This window comes from Haemaphysalis longicornis, unplaced genomic scaffold (genome assembly GCF_048455015.1).
Source record: "Haemaphysalis longicornis isolate Haplotype H1 unplaced genomic scaffold, Haemaphysalis longicornis Haplotype H1 scaffold_9, whole genome shotgun sequence".
Classification (NCBI taxonomy): domain Eukaryota; kingdom Metazoa; phylum Arthropoda; class Arachnida; order Ixodida; family Ixodidae; genus Haemaphysalis; species Haemaphysalis longicornis.
In genome coordinates, this window is record NW_027526460.1 from 166,502,213 (window position 1) to 166,525,544 (window position 23,332).

A 23,332-nucleotide genomic window follows, 5' to 3' on the forward strand; every position below is an offset into this window, starting at 1 on the left:
ATTTTACCCTACCTAACGTTTCATGACCTACCTAAATCCAGCCCAACTGCAACGAACCTAACCTAACCCAGCCTAATGACACAGAACACGGCCTATACTAAGCCTAATCCAATCCATTCTAGAATTCTTGTGGGTCAATCGCTTGGTGAAGTAATAGCCAGAACGGAAATAAAGCATTGACAAAATTACGATGAGGGAAGACTTCAAAAATTACGAATGCTCTGCCGGACTTGCACCTCAGCCTTCTGATGCCCAAGCAGGTGCTAAACCACAGCACCACAGGAGAGCTGTAAAAACAAGTTTTCGAGGAGTATTTGTCCCAGAGAATCTCCGGATGCCGTGCATGGCTAATCAGAGGCGACTGCCGGGACAAATTTTCTTGTGCATTACCCATCACAAATTTCTCCCGGCGAGAGGATAATAGACCCTATCAACTGCGTCGTGTGTGTCTCCTTTCGCTCGTCCCGTTGTTGTGCGCAGTTCCAGTGATGAACCATTTTCAAGTAGGCCGGCTTTCCACTGTACCAGACCGCTGTGGGTAAACTTCGATACGTACATTGTTATTGTGAGTGAGCCCCGCCTCTGCGGGAGGTGTCCGCTAGCGTGCTGATGTAGCCAAATACCTCTGCAGCAGTCAAACTATAGCTTGCCGTACACGATCGTGAGGGGGCGTACTCCTTCGGCCGCATGCGTGGACTTGCTACGTTCGGGCATGCAGTTACCGCGGGCCCAGAAGTGATCCCGAGACGATGCGACGGCCGTCCGATGCGCGATCCCGGCTCGTGCGCCGGAGCACGCGGCGCACTACTGGACTGAAATACTTTTATTAAAGCAGATTCTGACTCCGTGTGTGGAGGCCGACCAGTCCTTAGTCTAAAAGTCCCCGTCTCTGACTGGCCGTCCGAGCCCACCTCACCAGGTTAATCTTTGAGCCGGGTTCAGCAGTGGTCAGATGGGCCGGCCACTGTGAAGGGGTGAGGTGAGGCTTGCGAGGGAGGTCGGCTGTGTGGGAGCATAGGATGCGCCAGAGAGTACCTCTTTCGGGGCCAAACTTGCCCTGTGGTGAGGGTGGAGAGGTGGGGAAGATCAGGTGCCAAGGAGTGTTGTGGGGAACGTGCGGATCTGTAGTTGGAGGATAGTGATTTCGTGAGCCTTTCTTAGACTTGTCACTTCCTTGTCACTTAGTCCTTTGTTTTAATGTTCAGCTGGTTTCTTCTGAACTAAATATGCACCAACTAGCCCAGCAACGGACTTTAATGTACCTGCGCAGTTGTGGGTGGAAGCGTGCCAGACGATCAGGTTGCACCGGTGTCGTATAGCCCAGGCGAGGCAAGGTGCTACGGCCAGTGTGCGTAAGCTTGAGACATGGAAATTGCGAAGTTCGTTGAGCTTCACATAGCTCTGTCAAAGGATATGTATCCCCAAGTGAAAGAACAAGCAAATAGGGATGTGGGTGGGAAGGCCGAGTGCACTTTTGTACGCTTGTGTAATTAAAACGTCCAATTTTTTGTGCTCTGCTGGTTCCACGGGCAAGTAAGGAGTTCCGCATTCGAGGCTACTGACGAGGAAAGCCAGGCTGGCAGTGGGCATTATCGTCATTGTCACCAGTTAATCTACGCCCACCGCATAGCAAAAGGCATCTCCCATTAATCTCCAATTATCCCGGTGCTGTGCTAACTACGACCAATTTATTCCCGCAAACTTCTTGATCTCATCGGCCCGTGTAACTTTCTGCCTCCCCCTGCCACGCTTGCCTTCCCTGGGGATCTCCTTTTTTACCCTTAATGACCATATATGCCAACACCATATATGCACAGATGCACTACCAGACCTCCGCGCGTCAGCTTCGAGCACGTACATGCCGCGGCGAGTGGCGTTTTGAGCAACCCCCGCCCCTGCGGGAGGTGGTCGCTCGCGTAACGAAGTCAGCGCCGCAGTTTTAGCAGGTTTCACGAGCGTGGAACTGAGAACGACCACCAACAAAGCGAGGTACGTTGCTGTTCACAGCTTACGCCGTAATACCCGTTGCTTTGAAAGGCTTCTCCGGCAATACAACGGTGTGATATTCGATGCAGCTTTCTCCTCCCCAGCAAATGCTCGGAGGCCGATACGAGATTTGCATGGTGATATGTAAGGAGGGTGGATGACTGCGTCATCAGAAACGGCATTGTTTCTGTGTGGAGGAGGAGACACATCGTGGCAATCAGTGTCCTCCTGAGCACATAAACGGGGCGGGTCAAGGCACTGCTGGCGGACGGAAAGGCTCGTTGCGGAAGTGTCACACATGCAGCACAACGGGCCGACCAGCCGCGGCCGGGTCCCTCCAGCCGCCGAAGGCGCGCTCGATCTCGGCGGCCAGGGCGAGGCACAGGCGGTCCTTGTCCTTGGCGGCCACGAGCTGCACGCCGACGGGCAGGCCCGACCGGCAGCCCAGGCCCACGGGGCACGCCGTGGCCGGCAGCCCGAGCACGTTGAAGACGCCTGCGTAGGCGAAGTTGAACGCACGCAGCGTCGGCACGCCGTGGTACGGCGCCGGCTCCGGGTGAGTGGGCAGCAGCAGCACGCCGGCCGCGCCCAAAAGGCACTCGAGGTCCCGGCGCAGCTGCTCGCTGCGGGCGCACAACGAGCGCGCCGCGCGCGAGTCTTTCTTGGCCGACAGCCCCATGGCCTCGGCGAGGGCAAGCGCGATGGTGTTGAAAGTGTGCTCCGAGCAGCCCCCAATCCAGCGCAGCAGCTCCAGGCCGGGAGACAGGGGGCTCCCGCACTCGCGCAGGAGCTCCCCGAAGCAGGGCGAGTCCCCCGAGCACATCATTGCCGCCCACATCTCGAAGGCCAGGCGCAGCGAAGGCAGCCGCACCGGCGTCGCCCGCACGCCCGCTCGATCCCGAAGGTGCGACACCACCTGCGGAAGCGCGCAACGCCCTGAGGCTGTGCACCGCTGTGCACCATGCCGCTAAGAGCGGAACGCAGAGAGCTGTACTTTGCAGCGTGTGGCTGGACGGTGCAGTAGTATTATCTTAAAAGGTGGCATTCACATAAACGCTTAACATGCGAATTCTTCTGTTAGCAACTCTGCAAACCCCAAGACAGCGCCCTAGAAAAAAACAAGGTCCCGGCGTCCGTCGTCGGCGCCGTTTTCACCTGATTCTCGGCCGTGGCGTCAAATATGAACAATCGAAGCGACATTGAGCGGCGATGCTCTACTTCTTTGGGAACAGAGCCGCGGTTGCGAAAGAACGCGACACAACGCACGAAATGCCTTTTCTGCAGCGCAGTGGCCTGCGAAGAGAGATACCGATACACGTGCACCCGCACCTTGCCCTCGGCAGAGTACACGGTACTGGGCTGTCTAATGCGCCGTTCAGCCCCAAAGCCAAATAATGCTTCCCGAGGGATTGTGAGTTCTCAAGCGCACGCCAATTGATATACGACGGTGCATGGTTTGAACTCTAGGTTTGATGGAAGACTAGCGGCATCTATCGGCAAATGGGTGAAGGGGAAGGAGATCGCGGACAGGTGAGCAATCTGTGGCCGATACCAAAACAGGGCCCCTGCCATTCAGATGACCCGCGCCGACAAGTTCACTGGTGTCGTGCGACAGGAAGGCTTTGGTGCGCTGTGCGAATAAGTACTTGACGTCGAGGTATTGCTTGCGAGCTCGGTGGGACGCACTACTGCTGCTGCTCCCTACTCAGACGCCGCCGTACAACAGCACCACTACGGCGCTCTCTTTGCAGCCTTTGAGCCATTACCAACACGCACTCGCTCATAAGTTTGCGCAGAGGTTGGGCTGAATTGCAGCATTGGGTTGTCGTACGCGGCGGTGTCGCCGGGAACAAGCGAGTTGCTGATTGCTTGCCCGGATTGTTCGGTCTGCAGACGACTTTTTTCTGTAATTAGCATCAAAACCGCGAGAAGGGGGTACATGGTGGCCACAACAAAAAACGTGCGATCACATAAGCACGGGAAATGTGTTCTAGCTGACGACAACATAGCCCGGCATCCTACAAGTGACGTCACTTGTAGGTGGCGCCACGGTATGTCGTCGAGGTCAATAGTGGCGGGATGACTGGCCGAACAGCGAAGGTGGCAGCCCCACCTACGTTATTATTGGTTCGGCTAAGTTTATGCCTGCAGTTTTCTGCGTATTTCCTCCCTTTACACACTCAAAAGCGCCTCGCTCGTCGCAACAAGCGATAGAGCGAGCCACTCCGTGACGAGTTTCCAAAGTCGTGCTAGTTGTATCGCGCCTCCCGCGACGCCTTTCCAAAGCCGTGCGTGTACCTTTTGTATCGCGCCTCCGACAGGTGGCGGCACGAGTACCGCCCGAGCACGGCGAGGCAAAGCTACGGTGCTGATGACGTCACGGCTCGGCGAGGTTTTGCTGCACACGTTCGCTGGTCCAACCAACAGCTTAACATCACTGTTAAAAACAACTGCGTCGCCGGCAGCCCTGAAGACATGAAGGAGTCGCGGCCCATGCATTCGACGTCGCCTTAGTAACAGGTACGCGCAGGCTCCGGCATGGCGGAGCACACACATGTCGTCTGCATCGTAAGGTTCCTTACAATGTACACTAAAGAGGAAATTTGCGCTAGCGTCTATGCGGCTCACATCAAGTCCGTCTGTGTCGTCATGGGCCGCCATTATACCATGCGCTCGCCTTAATTTCATCACTGCCCTAGATTGAGACGTGTTATTGGCCCTAAATAAGCACAATGCCACAAAAAGCAAAGAAGAGTGGGTTAATATATAATTATGAAATAGAAGACGTTGTTTTAAAACTAGCAAATAAAAAATACGGGTTTTTTTTTAACTGAGAATCTGCCAGAACGGATATGCCTACTATTCGGCAGACCAAGCTGGTAGTTAACAATAATGTAAAATTTTGGGGAAAAAAACCCAAGAAAAGCTATTATTTCGCGAAAATTCCTCATCATAAATTGTATGGAAAGCTCAGAAACGTTTTATGCGGGCACCTACGAAGACGAGCACCTCGTCGTCGCGATGATTTTTTTCGTGCTTTCGTAACAGACCGCCTGGTACAACTTTCACGGCGGCAAATTACCCACTCAGTCAAGACGTCCGGGTGTTATTAACATATGTACTCCTACTGCAAAAAAATGTGTACTGATGATCGCTCGCTGGCACCAGTCCTCGCACTTGCTTGTAATGAAACACAGCTGTGTTGCCTAATGGGGCGAATTTCGAGTTTCCGAACAAAGCGAGAGGAGCGAAGCGAGTATCGGCAGGCGCGGCTCCCTTGTAGACATAGAACCCACATAAAGCAATCCCAGGAAGACGCTTAAGAATCCGATAGACGTCGCAAGCCCGCAGCTGCGGTCTTCCCCACGGGTCTTCCCAAAAGGCAGTAACCCCTCGCCCCTCCCCCCCCCCCCCCCCCCCCATCTACGCCGACATGGATTCCCAGACGCTGTTTCTTATAAGAAATTCTGTGGTCGGCATGCGCGCCACGCCAGTGAATACGACCTGTACAGGGGCACCACCGTCAAATACTGAGGCTTCAAGGCGAGAGTTCCTCTTGAAGAGCGGGTCCCCCTCTTCGGGCGACGCGAGTTTACGGCAAGCTACGAGACGTGTCTGATTCCTCAATCTGCGTTGGTGTAAGCTTCTTAACCGCAACCTTTTTAACGCCGTAAGTTCCTGTTCTATGGGCGACAGCCCCTTGCTCGCACACCTAGTGTGCCTAATTAGGTACATTTCCGCACTCCGAAGTGTGACAATTAATCGGGCATGTTTTTGTTGAATAAGACTAAAAATTCAATGATTAAAGCATAATGATTTTCAATCACTTTAAATTCTCAACCGAAACATCTCCGCAACTTTCCGGTCATTTATTTCCTCGTTAAAGACGACAAGAACGAAAAAAAAAACCTTGGCACAATCGACAAGCAATGATAAGAAGTAATGGCACTAACAAGGAATGTATGCCCCCAAAATGTGATGTTGGTGTCGATGGACCTAGTGGTGCCGATGGACCTAGTGGTGTCAAGCTCTAAAAACGAAAGTGCAAAAAATGGCTGTACAGTCGGCAAATTGCTTGTCTATAACGCTCGAGCGGCGTGCTTCTGACTGCGCGGGAGACATCTAGTGATGGCGCCTGGTTTGAGACCCGTAGAATGTGAGCATGCGCGACCCGTATCAGAGCGATGGCTGTTTCTATTTGGCTTCTGTAAGTTCTTTCGCCGTGAGAGAGAGAGAGAGAGAGAGAGGGGAGAGAGAGAGAGAGAGAGAGAGAGAGAGAGAGAGAGAGAGAGAGAGAGAGAGAGAGAGAGAGAGAGAGAGAGAGAGAGAGAGAAAATTTATTTGCCCTTTAGGCAAAGCCCTCCTCATTCCAGGGGGCCACTGGATTTCCTCGTTAGTGTGTCTTCCAGGGGTCTTGCCGGGAAGGCGGGTTGCCTATGCTCTTTTGGACAAAGCTTGCCAACGATAGCTGCTGCTCTAGCGTGGCCGTTTCAGTCAGCCACTCTCTGCAGATACTGCTTCTGTCTACCTTGGGGCATAGCCATAACATGTGCTCTTGATTGATCGGTACGTGGCATTCAACATGCTCTGGCGGGGAAGTGTTGAGTAGCGCTCCATGCGTTGCCCGGCAGGGAAAGAAAACTGCACATTAGTGAGTGTTAATACAGTGTTGACTGCGTTTACTACGTGCAACGCTTACTTTTCATGGCACCCTACGCAATTTATACACGGTTTTATTCTGTATGCAAGGAAACGAACAACAATCACCGAAAACGCATTGCTTCCAGTGTTCTAGAGTGACTAGACATCGATCCATGATCGCTTGTACGGTGCATGGAGTATTGTGGCATTATCCAGTTGGCAGTGACGTACAAAGTCGAACGCAAAAACCGGATGGTGGTGCACGCGGTATTAAAGGGACACTGAAGTGAATTTGTCAAGCTCCCGTTTTTGCTTGGACTGCGTAGACTGGCTCAAATTAGCACACTTTTCATCGTTTATCCGGTTGACAAATCGGTAATTATTTTACAAAGCGCGAAAGAAGAAAAACTACCATGCGCGGTTTGCGGCGGCCGCACCAACTAAAGCTGTAACGTTAGGATGAGCGGGCACCGTGATTGGACGATGCCCAAGGTGAGCAACCAAACAAGTTTCGGTTTCGGTTTCGGTTCTGTAAAACACAACTGATGGCGTTGTTGGATGGGCATTCTCAATAACACAGTAATAATCGTACCGCGCTTCTGCCATGTTGTCAGCTGTCAAAATGCATAAAGATAAGCCTCCCAGGACGGCTTGGAATCGTAGCATTCACTAGCCGAGGCCTACGCAGTGCATGGACGCCCTCCGCGTACCCGCAGACACCCAAATGTCATGCGCTTTTCCCCCATATTTGGAGCTTACCTCACTCATGCCTGTACCGTAAAAAGCGTGTTCGCACCAGGCCAAGGGTCTGTTCATTCTGGCCTGTGCCCACTGCCCGCCAGCAGTCGGTGCTTATGGCAACAGCACGCCAACGAGAACTCGCTAGCGCGCCAGTGCCAGCCTGTGCGCGTTCTGTGAACTAGTTCGTGGAGCCATGAACGTTGCGGCCCCAAAAAAAAGGTGAACTCAATGTAGAAAACATCGGCAGAAAACGAAAAAGTTAACTTACAAAAGAAAAAAACCGCGTACCCGCGGGGACTCGAACTCGTGACTTGCAAAACACTTGCGACAACACACCTAGCGCCCCAGACCACTAGGCCACGAGACTTTTTTTTTCTTTATTGCCGGTCATTTATAAATAAACACTCACGGTACAGACAAGAAAAAAAACCAACAACGAAACCTGGTACAAAACATACAATGCATAAGGCGGCCAACCGTAACTCCGGCTTGGCCTTGTCCTTGTTTTCACAACTGCGTGTAGTAACGGTCGTACACAACCCTTACTCTCACATTTTCTTTCTGAGCCTGGTTTGGTCTAACACACCGTAAAAACTCTTTAGGTTGGCCTAACAACGCTGCCGAACCTATAGTTGGTAGTTAATATTTGTGGGCCTTAATTACGCTTAATGCACTCATAAGCGACACAACCTCATCATCATATTCTTGTTTGGCGTACACTTCTTTCAGTTTGCTAACATTTTCTGCAAAGTAAGAATCCACTGGCCTGGCATTCTCATCACTGTTTCTGACTGCCATTCTGCTACGCCATATAGCATGTAGGCCGCGGAGGAAGAATACATCGTAAGGAGCCTCGTCACATTCAACTTCAAGAAAACGTATGCCTTTCGGTGTCAGCGGGAGGTCCTTTTTTAGAGTCCTCTGGAGGACGTCCCAGAAGAAGACGGCGTCCCAGCAATCGACAAAAACATGTTCCACGCTTTCTGGCTTTTTGCACAGTCGACAATCTTTGCCCCAAGGCAAAAACAACCCCCTTTCGTCAAGCCACGTTAGGACTGGTAAGGTCTCAGTGTGCAATTTAAAAAAGAATGTTTTCACTCCTGCGGGTATGATCATTTTCTTGACGCGTTTGAGCACGTCATGCTTATGACCTCCGAGGTATTTCATTCTATACACTGGTTCGGGACACAGGAGTTCTATCACATCACAGGATAACCGTTTACGCGTAACGTTTGACAAGTACTCAATTGAAAATCGCTCGCTTAAAAACCTGAAGGACATTACCACCTCACGCAAAAAACCACTCACTGCGTATCTCTTCATATCTGTCGTAGTTACTATAAAATTTGGCATCGCAGAACACAATCTGATCTGCATGTACGTTCGAAGAAATGTGTTTGTCTCGTCTCGCAAATATAAAAACCTCGCCACCAATTGTCTAACAAACAGGTTCGACAACCCCAGCCCGCCCCCCTTTTAACCTGCGAAACAAGTTGCTGCGTTTCGTTCGCTCGAAGCATGATTGCCACACGAACATGGCAAGCAACCTATGAAACTTTTGGATGGTAGCCCGTGTACAATACAGCGCTTGCATGACCTACCATAACTTTGCTATCAGAAACGTGTTGCAAATTGTCGCTCGGGCGAAGATCGATGCATGCCGGCCGGTCCACACTTCCGCTTGCGCCTCCATTTCACGCGCTCTCCCTTGCCAATAAAGGGTGTTCTCGCGGTACCTATCGAGCGGTACTCCCAGATACTTAGTGGGCGTGGTTGTCCACTCGACCTCTTCGAACACGCTGGGCGTATTTTGCCATTCGCCGTGCCACGTCCCTATGCATTTATTCAAATTTACATTACTGCCTGTGGTTTCGCAAAATTCCTTCGTGACCGATAGCACATTACACACACTCTCCCGATCGGCACAAAATACGGCCACATCATCCGCGTACGACAAAACCTTCACCTCACATGCACCTAGTCGGAATCCACGTATTTGCTCGCTCTGAATAATTTTTGCGCACAGTGGTTCTAGGTATAACGCGAACAACAGTGGGGAAATGGGACAAACCCTGTCTGACTGACGACTTAACTTGTATTCGTTCTGGTGACTGTTTATTAACTATGAGATTCGTTGTGCAGTGCTTATACGCTACTCTGATTCCTTCTGTTATTACCGAGCTTACTTTCACGTGTTCCAAATCAGTAAAAAGAATGTTGTGATTAACTTTGTCAAACGCTTTTTTCCATATCGATTTGTAACATTGCAACATTGCGGTCGTCAGCATCGCAACACTCAAGAACGCTCCGGGCTGTGTGAATGTTCGTGTAAATACTTCTTCCTTTTATGCCAAGTGTTTGATGTGGGCCTACCAACTCTTGAACTACCGACTGCACTCGTTTTGCCAAGACTTTCATTAGAACCTTATAATCGATGTTCAATTAGGCCACGAGACCGGCTCAGCCGACTTTGGTAATATAAGGTATATATTGTACAACACGTTTACACTTTTATTTTGTTTTGGCATTTCAAGCAGCTTAGGTGACTATTTGTTCTATTGCGCTCGTGCAGTAAGCGTACCCCGAGTTTCCACAATAGCTCACGTCTAGCAATTGCATTTCGTAGACGGGAAAGCGTTCGCAGATGCGTAGTCGTGCTGCTGACCGCTGTGGTTGTTCGCCCAGCGCAAAAAAGTGCTTCCCGCCCCCTAGTTTTACGCTGCACGGTAAAAATATCAGTTGATTTTATTTCCTTAGTACCTATATTGACTTCGCTGACTCTTCTCCCGCCTTCAAGAGGCCTTATATTTTCCTACTGGCGTACCAGTCAGCGAAGCGTCGCATGTGCGCTTGTGCAGCGCTTGTGTGAAGCGACCTTCACTTGGAGCTAGATACAGTGTACAAACTAACCAAGTAAAGAAAGGCAGATTCTACCATTCACAAACGTGTCCTGGCTTCGTTTCAACTGAGCGAACGAATTGCGACGACCCGTCGGCGGCCGGCGGACGAAACGCTGGGCCGACTGACTCTGTCTGAAGGCCGGGGAGCCGTGCAGTAGCGCAGCCAATTGCGAGCTCGGCACCTCTTGACGTCACACGAAAACGCCACAGGAAATGGGCGAGTGTAAAGAGAGGAGGACAGCATTTTCGAATTAATTTTTCTACTAAATAAAATCGCGTAAACGCGTCCAGAGTGGTCGAAACATGGCCTGGGGACTCCGGGCTACAATTTGCGCTAGTAATCCCGCAATGTTTACATATCACTTCAGTGTCCCTTTAATGCAACGCATTGTAGGAACGATGAGGCAATGAACAGCTGTGCTCCAAAGATAATGTTGAGGGGAAAACGCCAATAGCACGCGCTACCACGGGAAATTTCCGCTGTTGTTTCTCGTCTCGACAGCACACGCATGCAGCGGTTATCACGGTCAAAGAAGGTGCAGTAGCCAAGGCGATGGTTACAGCGACAAGGGACGCAGCCATATCGCTGATACGGGCCGCGCATGCTCCCATTCTACCGGTCTCAAACCAGGCGTTGTCGCTAGGTGACTCCCGCGCAGTCCGTAGCATTTTGCCGATGTACGTTAGAAGGTACTTATATATAAAGCCAGCAACGAACAGGACAAGCAAAGCCTCCACTCAGATACAAAAGAACAGGGCTAAGAGAGCGCAAACCGAAAAGAAAAAAAACCGAGCCATAGAACCCGGTCCTCATTGCCAGTAGCTCATGGGCGGTCTTCGCCGTTTACACTCGCTTAATCACATTTTATATTAGGTAAATTTCAAATTAGAAGGCAAGCGCAGGATAGTAGCGGACGGAGGTCAGTGGGAGAGGCCTCCGCCTACAGTGGGCGTGAATGGGCTCTTGGCGATGAAAAGCCCGAGTCAACATGATAAACACGTTGATAAACACATATAATGTGGTGTAAACTGGAGCCGGTGCGTAAACTGGATGCTGCAGCGGGCGCGCGCTTCCGCCTCACCATTGGCGTGGACGGAAAGCCCCACTCACGCTGTTCACGGCGGCCTTTACATCGGGGTGGACGGCCGACAGTGTGAAGCACCGGTCAATTTCGTCGAGGTAGTGGACGTTGATGGAGCGAATGTCGACCTGCACGAGCAGAAAGAAATCGGCCGCAAAGTACGGCGGATCAAAGGACGTAGCCAAGTTGACAAGGCGCGGAACAAAAACAAATCACGCATAAAGGCCGACCTCCATGCAGCAAAATTTCTCGGTGAACTTCGCGCGGCAGCCGCCGCGTTTTGTTGCGCCGCTCAGTTTTCGCTCCATGCAACGTGATGCGGCGAACGCCGCCGACGGGCGAGCTGCTTGCATCAAGGTTGCCAGATGTACAATCCGAACATGTGCGTAAATATAACCCTGTTCACAATTTGTCTCCAGCAAAACCTAACTAGGAAGTAATAAAACTTGATGTAAACACCTGAAATGTTTATTTACTTATTTGTTTACTGTACAAGCTTTTTTAGAGACTGGCTTCATAGTTTCAGCACAGACATTTCCAAATGGCAACAATGGGTGGAGCTGGTGGGGGGTTTTGCTTTTCTCTTGTTTTGCTTAGCTGATACTTTCAGTTTCACTCGCTAAACTCCTCCATTTCGACTACACTTTTGCACACCGTGATATACTCCAAATGGCAACTACCCGCCGCCGCCGTCTTCTTCTCTTAAAGAGTCTGCTCTCCATGTTTACTGTCCAAGAGATACAACTGTACCGACTGTACCCAGAAGAGGCCCGAAAGGAGCAGGCGCTCTGCGCAGAGAGGATGTACAAAGCTGTGATTGGCTGCGGCTTCAATATTGAGTTTGCCGCTTTCGGTCGCGTTCCCTACCGTGCGTTCGACATCTAGCTCGAGTAGGTCGCGGGCGAACCGCCGTATTTACGACGCGGCCGTCGTTCGCCGCTTTTTCGCCGACCTTTCACTGCATGGAGGTCGGCCTTAACATTTGCAATGATCTTGATGCTGGGCTTAATAAAATCATGTGTTCAAATGATCACATTCTGTAAAAGTAAAACTTTAGTCTTCGCTATCGGACGGCCCACCAACGTCTAATCAGTTGCTTTGAGTTTCAAGAATTCTCTGCAACGACGCAAACATATATTGCTAACTCACGAGGGCGAATTACCGCAGGTAGAATGACGATCCTTGGAGTGCGCGTTGTAGAGCAGTCACGTCGTTGTGCAGCGCCACTGCCTTTCGGGCGCTCTGCCTGCGGACTTGGCCGTCGTCCTATCAGACACAAACTCGCGACCCCACTGAGGCGATTCGCAGACCACCACTATTTAGGAGAATATTTTCTGCTGCAGTACTTATCATGTGACCTGCTGAACACCGCCGAGGTTGCCATGACGAATAATGCGGAAGAAATAAATTGATGTTTTCTTATTTCTCGGGTATTTTTACGAAATACATTCTTTCATTCAATTCTCCTTTATTGCGTAGCAAGCAAGTACAGAGAGCCTTACGAATAAAAATTACAGCCGTTCCACTCAGCATGAAAGCTGTCGGCAGTGCAGAGCAGTGATTCGCTACAATGGGCTGTGGCGCCGTTATCCGCTCACTGCTACCATCCATTACGCTATCGGCCGCCCTGTCTCCGCTCCTGGTGAATTCAATGGAGGTTTGTCAATGCCATTCAAATTTCCCGTTTTCGCAGTGCTTGTGCGCACCCTGCCTGAAACAGCGGCAGCGAGAATTTCTTTTTTTGTGCTTGCTCCTCATTCCGAACGTGCCGGCGTCTTGCTGAGCTGTTTGGAACGCGCCATTTTTTTCTTGCGCTCCCACTTTTTCTCACGCATTATCGTGAAAGCCAACACAACGAGCGTTCTTAACTAAATGAACGCGGGGCTTCCGGTTAATTGCACCTCTAGTTTTCTCAACGCTAGACAACGGGGAGATGTATGACAAGCGCCAGCGGTTCACGAGTTTCGAGCGGTTATGACTCCATAAACGGCTTGTTTTTCGGCGCTCGTGTGGGACGCCGGGACGATAGTACGCCGTGTGGCGATCTACGACACAAGGCCAGCCTTCAAGTGATCTGCACTTTAAAATCGGATTTCAGCCAGCGGCGCTAATGCATCGTGCTCTGTCTTGAAGATTGCTTTCTGCCTTTTTCTGCCGGGAATCCTTCGTGCCCACTCGGATAAACCTGCTTGTTTTTGCACGCTTGCGTTGCACCTTGTTACCCTTTGCCGAAGTGTAAAATGAAAATTGGGAGGGAGAGAGAAAAAACAAAACAATCGCGCGCAGTTGGAACGTCTCGTTCACGACTGGAGTAGCGGTAGGTGAAAGTGGGCGAGTTGGGGATGCATGTTGAACAACAGCGCAAACGACAGGACGGCAGCATTGGCATGGTGTGTCCTCTTGCTGCCGTCCTGTCGTCTTGTCGTCCGTGCTGTGGTTCAATACGGTGGTACAGCCACACCGCAGTTACTTGACCCGCACTTGAGAATGAACCCACCGGTTCCCGCAGCCTGATCCTCGCGACGTTGCGAGGTCCCGCGAGCGCAGTCAGCGCGGGCGCCAGGTCCTCGGCGTAGCGGCACAGCGGGCCCGCCGACAGAAAGCCCAGCTGGTGGCCTCGCACCTGCGGGAACTGGCCTCCGCAGCTCACCAGGCCCGGCGACGGCTTGTGCCCGAACAGGCCGCTGAAGAAGGCCGGCATGCGGATCGAGCCGCCGATGTCCGTGCCCAGGCCGAGCACCGAGCCCGCCGCCGACACCAGGCTGCCCTCGCCGCCTGCGGCGCCACCGCGGCAGACGACAGAAGCCTCCTCCTCACTTCGGCACGCCTTCGGCCACAAGGCGATGTGCATTGCCCCTGAACGAATGTCCTCCCGGAAATGCACTGGTGTTAAGAACAGAAGCCGAATTGAAGGAGTTGCCGCGCATACTGCCTCCCCGTTTGCTCCAGGCGCGATAAGGACAGTGGAGGTTTGCCACAACGAATTAAATTTCTCGCGTTCTCCTACCTACTCACACCTTCCGTTACTGTTGAGCTTGGAGCACCGCCACTTGCGTTGTTTGTAATTTTGGGTGAAAACATTGTTTTCAACGCGTATTTTTATTTGCTATCTCGGAAATTAAGCAGCCATGTGTATTATTTAAAAAAAAGAAGCCCAGCAAGTACTGCATATGAATTGATGGCTTCCCTCAAATATTTCGTTTTCTTCACGAATGATGACCAGTATGACGTGTGTTTCCTGATTTAGTGGATTGGAAAAGCTTTGCCTATATATATATATATATATGTATATATATATATATATATATATATATATATATATATATATATATATATATATATATATATATATATATATATATATATATATATATATATATATATATATATATATATATATATATATATATATATATATATATATATATATATATAACAGTACAGGGCTTGGCAGCAGAATAGTATATTACATTAGAATCACCACGAAAAACATAAGAATATTTAATACGACGTTTCCTCTGGGATCCAGCATTTTTCAAGTGAAGTACAAGGGTCGAATACCCTTGTAGTCTCGTAGGGAGCGCTGTGAGCACGTAGACACATGATTTCAAAAGTGTACAAAAAGGAAGTACAGCAAGAAACAAGTGGAAAGAAACGTAGGCCTACTGCACGACTGGGCGCGCAGGTAATCCATCTCAATATACAACGCGGCAAAAAGCAAAAGCGAGGGACTTAGAAAGTGTGTTTCCTTCAGCCACCGCCCACCCACGCAGAGCAATATTAAGAAAAGTAAACAAATAAGGAAGGGGTACTGGGCATCTCACTCCAAAAGAGCGGAAATATTTGTTACCTGCCGGAAAAGGCGGAAGCGTAGAATCGACAATTAGTCATCCAGACACTGGGGAACGCAAAATGGCAGAAGGCGACGTTGAAGTTCAAGAACCCAGGAGTGCGGATTAGCGAGGGGGCCGTGCCTTCAACGGAAAATGCCTCGGCTTCCCGAGAAGACCACATAATAGCCACATCCGCAGCCCGCGTCCCGGGCAGAAAGCGGACAACGACGACCCCTCGATGGGCGCCGACGACGACAGAGGGGTGCGGGAGCCACCCAAGAAGAGCACAGGTTGTGCGAGTGTCTTGAGAAATGACACACAAGGCAGGAAATAAACAAAGAAACACCACACAGAAAAAAGCATTTGAACGAGCCCCCGGCTCATGACATGAAATGGATAGATACAACGAATTGTTAGCTTACATTTCGTATTTTTGAAAGTAACAGGGGCTTGCACATTATGAAAAAAGAAAAACAAAGATGTGACGAACGTACAAGAACAAATCTCCAGTGATCTAGGAAACAAACGACACTTCGAGGTCACAAACCAATCTGATCCGATGTATTCGGCATCTGGCGCAAACGTCAATGAAATTTTAAGACACCACATCTTGCTCCAGAGTGAAAGAATGAAGCACGTCATCCCAGACCCACCACGCGTGGTGTATCGCCGAGCAAGAAACATCAGAGACATTGTAACATCATCTCGATCAAAAGAAACTAGTTTCACAGGTTCCACACCATGTGGAAAACCCAGGTGCAAATTGTGTCTGATAATGACACCACTAACAAGCGCTCAGAGCAGGGAATCTGACTTTTCCATGCATATCAGGGGCAGCTTTAATTGTGACACTGCAAATATAGTTTACCTCCTAGAATGTGGTGCTTGTGGTGCGCAATATATTGGACAGACAAATTTTTTTAAAACTCCCATTAATAATCACAGATCCGATGCAAAAACAAAACTTTATCTCCCCCTTTCAAAACATATCAACTTTTTCAAACACCCGTTCGACCAATTTAAGGCCACAGTGCTCAATCAGGATTTAAAACCCATTTCGTCAGGGAAGCCTGCGAATCTTGTCTGATCCACAAATACAACACTCTCACAAGGGGTATCAATGAGTCTCCGGGGAAGGCTGTCGTGCCTTCAAATGTAGTCCTTGTAGCGGCACGTATCACATGTTACCACTTCTCAAGCGCTGGATGGTTCATCGTTGTCAGCAGGTTACTTTTCCGTATGCATTAATGCTTCTTATGCAGGAAATCTTGCTGTATCACATTACCACACTTTCCAAGCACTATTCGGTCTAGCGTTGTGTATAAGTTATTTTCTGCGTATGCTTCATTGCTCTTATGCCCGAAAGGTGACTTTGTAAGGTATTTTTGTTCACTGATATGGTTCCCCAACTCCTACGATATGTACGCGCGTATTTGTTTCTTCTTTCGTTTGTTTGTTTGTTTAAAAAATACTGTGTGCGAATTCATACTGCCATTGATGACTAGCTACGAAGTGTAATTTGTTTCCTAGATCACTGGAAATTTGTTCTCGTACGTGCGTCAAATCTTTGTTTTTCTTTTTCATAAAGTGCAAGCCCTTGTTACTGCAAAAATATAAATGTAAGCTAAAAATTTGTTGTATCTATGCATTTCATGTCATAAGCCGGGGACTCGTTCAACTGCTTTTTTCTGTGTGCTGTTTCTTTGTTTGTTTCCTGCCTTGCGTGTCATTTCTCAAGACACTCGCACAACCTGTTCTCTTTATGGGTGGCTCCCGCACCCCTCTGTCGGCGTCGGCGCCCATCGACAGGTCGTCGTTGTCCGCTTTGTTCCCGGGACGCGGGCTGCGTATAGGGAGGCGAAGCTAAAGTTTGACGGGCGAGGGCAGCGCTGATTCTATCGCGAAGCGGCGTCTTTTTCGTTTCGAGGGAGTCAGGGGAATTCCCGCTGCCATTTGTTCATGCTGGGTTAAGTGGATCGTGCGGCCGGCGGTCGCTTTGTTTGCATTCTTGCGTAGGGGGGCTGGATGCTTCAGGCGGTGCGGGAGGAGAGAATAGGGTCCCGAAGTGCGACAGTGTGCACCCCGAGCTGTATCTGCACTTGCCAGACGCGGAGGAACGGGCCGGCGGGCGTCTGCCTAGAGCGCTGAAAAACCGTTCACCAAATCAGTCGTTTCGCTATGTCGGAGGTGGTGAAACCAGCCAAGGGTCGCCCACAACATTGTTGCGTGGTCGGCTGCCACAACAGTAGCAAGAAGACGAAGGATAAAGATCCACTGGTGCGATTCTACAGACTTCCTAGAAAAGCTTGCCAAAAAGAAAGACGGGAAGCATGGATAACTGCGCTGCGAAGGGTCAAGTAGGTGGCACATTTTTTTTCTACTTCTCCGCTTTCAGTTTACATTTTCCTACTTTCAAAATGCGAACTAGTGATCTCAAATTATTCTGAATCTCTGGCGGCCCCTTTTTCTTTAAAAAATGTGTGCTACCAATGATTGTTTCCTTCTATATTAAATGAACCTGGAGTTGTTGAGCTGGTGCCGTTCGATAACGTCTATATAGAATTCTGAATGGATTAATATATATATATATATATATATATATATATATATATATATATATATATATATATATATATATATATATATATATATATATATATATATATATATATATATATATATATATATATATATATATATATATATATATATATATATATATATATATATACCTGTGCAGTGTTGGCGCATGCATAAACGAAAACATCTGGCCATTCAGTCGTGCACGGCATCGACGAAAGACTGGTGAAAAGCTGTGGCGCGTGCAGGCGCACGCACAGCAATCAACTTGCCTTGAGCCCCTCCAGAACACAAGCTACAATAGCAAGCATTACTACAGGTAATACAGCCAGGTAAATTATATATATATAAATATATATAGTAGCGTTATGTAGCGTTGGGCGACGGACGCGGACTTCCCCTTCTGCGTCGTTTGTAGCGATGGCTCCTGCTGTCGAGAATGTCACTGTAGATGTTTGCAGGTCAATGACGGCGCCGTTTGCTTGTAGGAAATCGATGTCTAGTATTACATCCCTGGAACACTCTGGAAGTACGATTGAAGTCAGCGACGTAGGTGTAGCCACGGATGCCGACCCTAGCTGTGCAACGACCTGTAGGCGCGATCAGATGACCACCCGCGGTGCGAATGTGGGGTCCGTTCCAGTGCGTGAGAACCTTCTTGAGCTCCTCGGCCAGGTTGCTGCTGATTACCGAGTAGTCGGCACCTGTGTCCACTACCGCGGTAACGTCATAACCGTCAATAGTCACGGCAAGAATCGATGTGGCTCGTTTTTGGTCGGTTTCTGTCTGCGTCGGTTCTATAGCGGTACGTCGTCGAGAGCATCGTGGAGGATCTTCACCGGCTTCCCGTTCAGCGACCCCACCTCCAGAGGCCGCTGGTCTCAGTTTTCCCGACGCGGGCTCTGCGAGCGACGCCCGGGTGAGCTGGAAGGGCGACGAGGGCTTGGCGACCGGTAACGATAAGGTGACGACGACGGCCTTGTTTCCTCACGACTAGACGTCGACCAATTATGCTGTGCAAGCAGGTACTCCTGAATTTCAGGTGGCCGTCCACCTTTTCGCGGGCAGGGTGCGTTGGGATGAAAACCGCGCAGACCGGAACGGCGGCACGGGCAGGACCTGTACAGATGGCTGGCTTCACCACAATGAAAACACAGTGGCCGGCTATCCGGTGCACGCCACAAATCCGTCTTCCGAATGGTCGCCGGGGTGCGTCGATATCCCGGCTGGCGAGAGGCCATGGCGCCGTCACCAGACGCGGCATAGGTGGCGGCAGGCGTTGGGGCGGCGAAGTTCCGAGTGGCGTACGGAGAAGGCGTTGCGACGGCGACGTTCGGAGCGGCGTACGGGGAGGTTTGCTGGAGAGCGGCTGCGTATGCAGCGGAGCTGCGAGATGCTGGCATGTTGAGTTCAGCTGGTTCCTGAACCGCTTGCCGCACTTCCTGTCGAACTACGTGTGATAGCGAGTCATATGTCTGCAAAGCCGGCGGCAGCTGCGGTCGGCGAAGTTCTTCCCGAACTACCGAACGAATGAGCTCACGCAATGCGTCTGGGCTGGTGGCCAAGGCAGCGTAGAGTACGTCCACCGACGTGCAGCTTTGACTGCGGTCGTACTGTCTGGAGCGCTGCCCCAGCGTCCTTTCCATGGTCGACGCTTCATTGATAAACTCGAGAACGGTACGCGGAGGGTTGCGCACTAGCCCGGCAAACAGCTCCTGCTTAACGCCTCGCATAAGGTGACGGAGCTTCTTGTCCTCGGCCATGTTTGGGTCAGCACGCCCAAAAAGGCGGGACATGTCTTCGTAATACATGGTCACGCTCTCATTGGGACGCTGATTTCTTGTGTATAGCGCAGCTTCGGCCTTTTCCCTGCGGTCGCCTCTGGCGTAGGCAACCAGAAACCGAGTGCGAAATTCGTCCCAGGTTGGGAACTCCCTTTCGTGGTTCTCGAACCACGTCCTCCCGTGGTGGTCGAGCGAGAAATACACTTGTCGCCGTTTCATCAGTGCATCCCATCCATTGAAGCTCGCGACGCGCTCATAGAGGTCAAGCCAGTCTTCTGCGTCCTCAAAGACATTGCCATTAAATATTGGCGGCGTTCGCGGCTGATGGATGTCAAATTGACCTGGGACGGCATAGTCGGTCTGCGTCGTAGTTGAGGTCATGATGTGTGTTTTCGCTGCCCTGGTTGTCGCCGGCAGCAGTCCGAATTCGGGTGAAGCACCTTGGAGTCGACGACTGCTGCGTTGGTGAACAGGAGTCAGCTCCGTGCGAGGCGCTTCGTCTCCAGCAACGCTGTCGTCTTGTCGCATACGGGGTCACAACCCGCACCCTCCACCAAAAATGTAGCGTTATGTAGGGGTTCGCTACTCGTAAGCAATTAGTTTAATGCCAGAATTAGGCTTAAATCACAGAGCTAATGCCGATGCCTGTACCGAGCGGGACACACACAAAACCCCCCACAGGGCCTCATGGCCTCTCGTCCTTAATAAAGTATTTCACTCACTCACAAAACGAGTTTCGTCTTCTTTCACTTCCATGCGCCAGAACACGCGCATCTGGTTTCGTGCTGTGTTGGGATTGGCGGCATTGATAGTCTTCAGTGTAGAGCTCCTTTCTAGGCTGTCGCTGAATCGATGGGCCGTGGCAATATATATATATATATATATATATATATATATATATATAGAATAAGGTTTGGCAGTCACGAAAACCTCAGAAAGGAAAGGGGAGAATGCGTTAGGTCATAGAAACAGATGAATAATTTGTTGAGTCAGAAAGAAATTGGTGCAAAAATGACCGCCGGGTGGGAACCGAACTCACGACCTCCAGAATACCGGTCTGGTGCGATAGCTACTACGCTACCGGCGGGGCTATTTCCCACCACTTTCTTGGGTATTTATGTTAAGGTATTTTTGTTTCCTGCACTTGGGGGTGGTAGCCAGCGCCGCTCAAACTACTCAGGGTGAAGGGGACCTTCTTTTTAACCCCCGGGCCGTGACTCGAGTGTCTACGACATGTCGAGAGTGGTCGACCAGCTTTGAACCCTCTTAAGCTACCTTTGGCACCAAGACTGCCAGAACAGAGGCCCTCGCTATGCATGCAGCGAATCAGAAATGGGAAATGAGGGGCTCAGTGAATTAAGACAGAATAAGGTTTGGCAGTCAAGAAAACCTCGGAAAGCCAAGGGGGGGGGGGGATGCGGTAGGTCATAGAAACAGATGAATAATTTTTTGAACCAACCTTCTTGCTTGTGCCACACTCAAGACCGAACACAAGACGGCAGCAGAGGAGGCAGCCATCGCCTTCGCTCTCAATCGACCAGGGGTTCGGAAGGTAGCCACCGATTCCCAACAAGCCTACCGGAATTACCAGTCGGGTTTGGTGTCCCTACCTGCAGTGCGTGTAATAAAAAGCCACTCCCCCAAATGGTTCCATTGAGCTCATCCGGACACCCGCTAAGGCTTCCATGGAGGGCAACGAATATGCCCCCCAAGCCTGCACGTTTACCCCCCGTGCTATGGAGCTGCACGAGGAGTCAACCGCTTGTCTCATTCAGGGAACATAACCCAGCATTATCGCCTTCTGAGACAGACCCTGCCTTCGACTTACCCTGACCTTTCCATAGAACTACAAATTACCCTACGAATCCGGCTCCTTTCCACACACGACGCGTCTTCACTTAATGCACCCAAATAGCTACGGCGCTGAATGTACATTTTCCTAGAAGTAGGAACACTCCGCACATAATCGGTGTGTGCGACTTCAGCTCTGAGCACCCTCCGCTCTTTCCGTCAGCTACCGAACAAGAGCAATGGGAGATGTTGCTGTCCAGCCCCTCTCTGCCTACCCAGCTTCAGCTGGTGGACAGAGCACAGGCGGCGCGGACTGATAGAGTTAAGAAGGAACCACTCCCCTGGGCTGCACTTTGGGCCGTTGAGAAATCTGAAAAGAAGTATTTCCCCCTCCTTCTGCTCCTCTTGCTCCTCCTGCTCTTACATCTCTGCCTCCGATCTCGTCGCCTCCGTCCACGACGGCAGAGGCGGAGAAGTGAGATCGTCTAACACCGGGGATGAGCCTCCTTTAATTTTATATAAAAAAACAGTTTTCTCTCATGTCTTACACCAATACAACTCCACCAGCCACCGTCCATGCATCATGCAATTATTTAACCTTACCAAGAATACCTCTGGGAAGTATTAGAGGGTGTGGTTAAGTGCATTTCATTTCCGTCTAGTTTCACTATTTGTAGAGCGACGTGAGTGAACTTAAGTGACGTCGCACGGGTAATCGTTGTGGGTGCCGTATGCAGCTTTGCTTTCCAACCCCATCCACAAGGTGGATTGGCGGGAAGTTTTTTTGAGGAAGTTAAGATATCGCGAAGGTTTCCAGATCTGCGGTATAATACTCGTGGTGGTTGGGGAATATATTCTTGCAGCTTGTCACTCTGCGTAAGAATATTGTAGTGTTTAGTTAAAATGTTCCTAATGTTAGGCATTGACGCGTTATACGTAACCACGAGGTTAGTTTCTTCGGTGGCTGAAGGCCGCGTTTGAATATCGAGGAGGTTATTAAGATCAAGAGCATCGGCGTGCCTAAATGCGTCGTCAAGAATTTCGGCCGGGTACTTTGGTTCAGTAAGGACGTCGCGAAGTTGTACGCAGTTGAACTCGAAGTCAGATTGCTTAGAACAATATTTTTTGAAACGGATGGCTTGACTATACGGGATACTAGTTTTGCAATGCTTAGGGTGGCTGCTGTCAAAATGAAGGTACTGTTGCCTGTCGGTTGGCTTGCGGTAAATTTTAGTCCCTAATTCACCATTACCTACAGTCAAGGTAACATCAAGAAATTTAATGGTTGACTGCGAAAAATATTGGGAAAATGAGATAGAAGGGTGAACCGGAGTAAAATCATTAATGAAGGACAAAAGAGCGGCCTCACCATGTGTCGAAATTAAAAAGATGTCGTCAATGAAGCGCTTATATTACAGATGTTTAAGAGCACAACTGGCTAGAAATTAGTTCTCAAGCAGGCCCATGAAGATATTAGCGTAGTAAGGATCAATGGCCGTGGCCGTTGATGCACTGCTAACCTGAACGTAATGGATTTCATTGAATTCAAAGTTATTTAGTTCTAATTGTTGGCGCAAAAGTGTAGCTAAAGTTTGGCTGTCCAAGGTCTTACTGATATCTGACATCTCGTGTGCTAGTAGAACAGATGGGATGCCGTTGGTACCCGGTATGTTAGTATAAAGGGACGCCACGTTTAAGGTAACCCAGAAGGCGCCTTCGGGTACCTCAACAGAAGTGATATCAGATAAGAAATGATTGGTGTCTTTGACACATCAAGCAAACGTTACAGAAATGTGGTTGATTTCAGTATCGACGAAATGGCAGATATATTCCGTTACAGTTCCTATTCCCTAGACAATTGGACGGCCAGGATTACCATGCTTATGTATCTTCGGTAGGAGGTAGAAACGGCTTGCGACGGTGCTTAGGGGAATAAGAGACCTAATTAATGAGCTATCCAACTTTTTGTCGGCTGCGAGAACGTTAGCGTACTT

General features: G+C 50.0%; 1 protein-coding gene across 1 annotated transcript in view; it reads right to left on the reverse strand.

Annotated features, from left to right (window-relative positions):
• Nucleotides 1-1,021: 1,021 nt before the first annotated feature.
• LOC144152040 (fatty-acid amide hydrolase 2-A-like) overlaps nt 1,022-23,332 on the reverse strand; it is a 173,976-nt gene continuing 151,665 nt past the window's right edge. The window contains exons 5-7 of the mRNA XM_077683230.1: nt 13,848-14,125; nt 11,380-11,478; nt 1,022-2,902 (exon numbers count right to left, since the gene is read on the reverse strand). Of these exons, the coding sequence (XP_077539356.1) occupies nt 2,279-2,902; nt 11,380-11,478; nt 13,848-14,125 (1,001 nt within the window). The 3' untranslated portion in view covers nt 1,022-2,278. The remainder of the gene's footprint in view (nt 2,903-11,379; nt 11,479-13,847; nt 14,126-23,332) is intronic.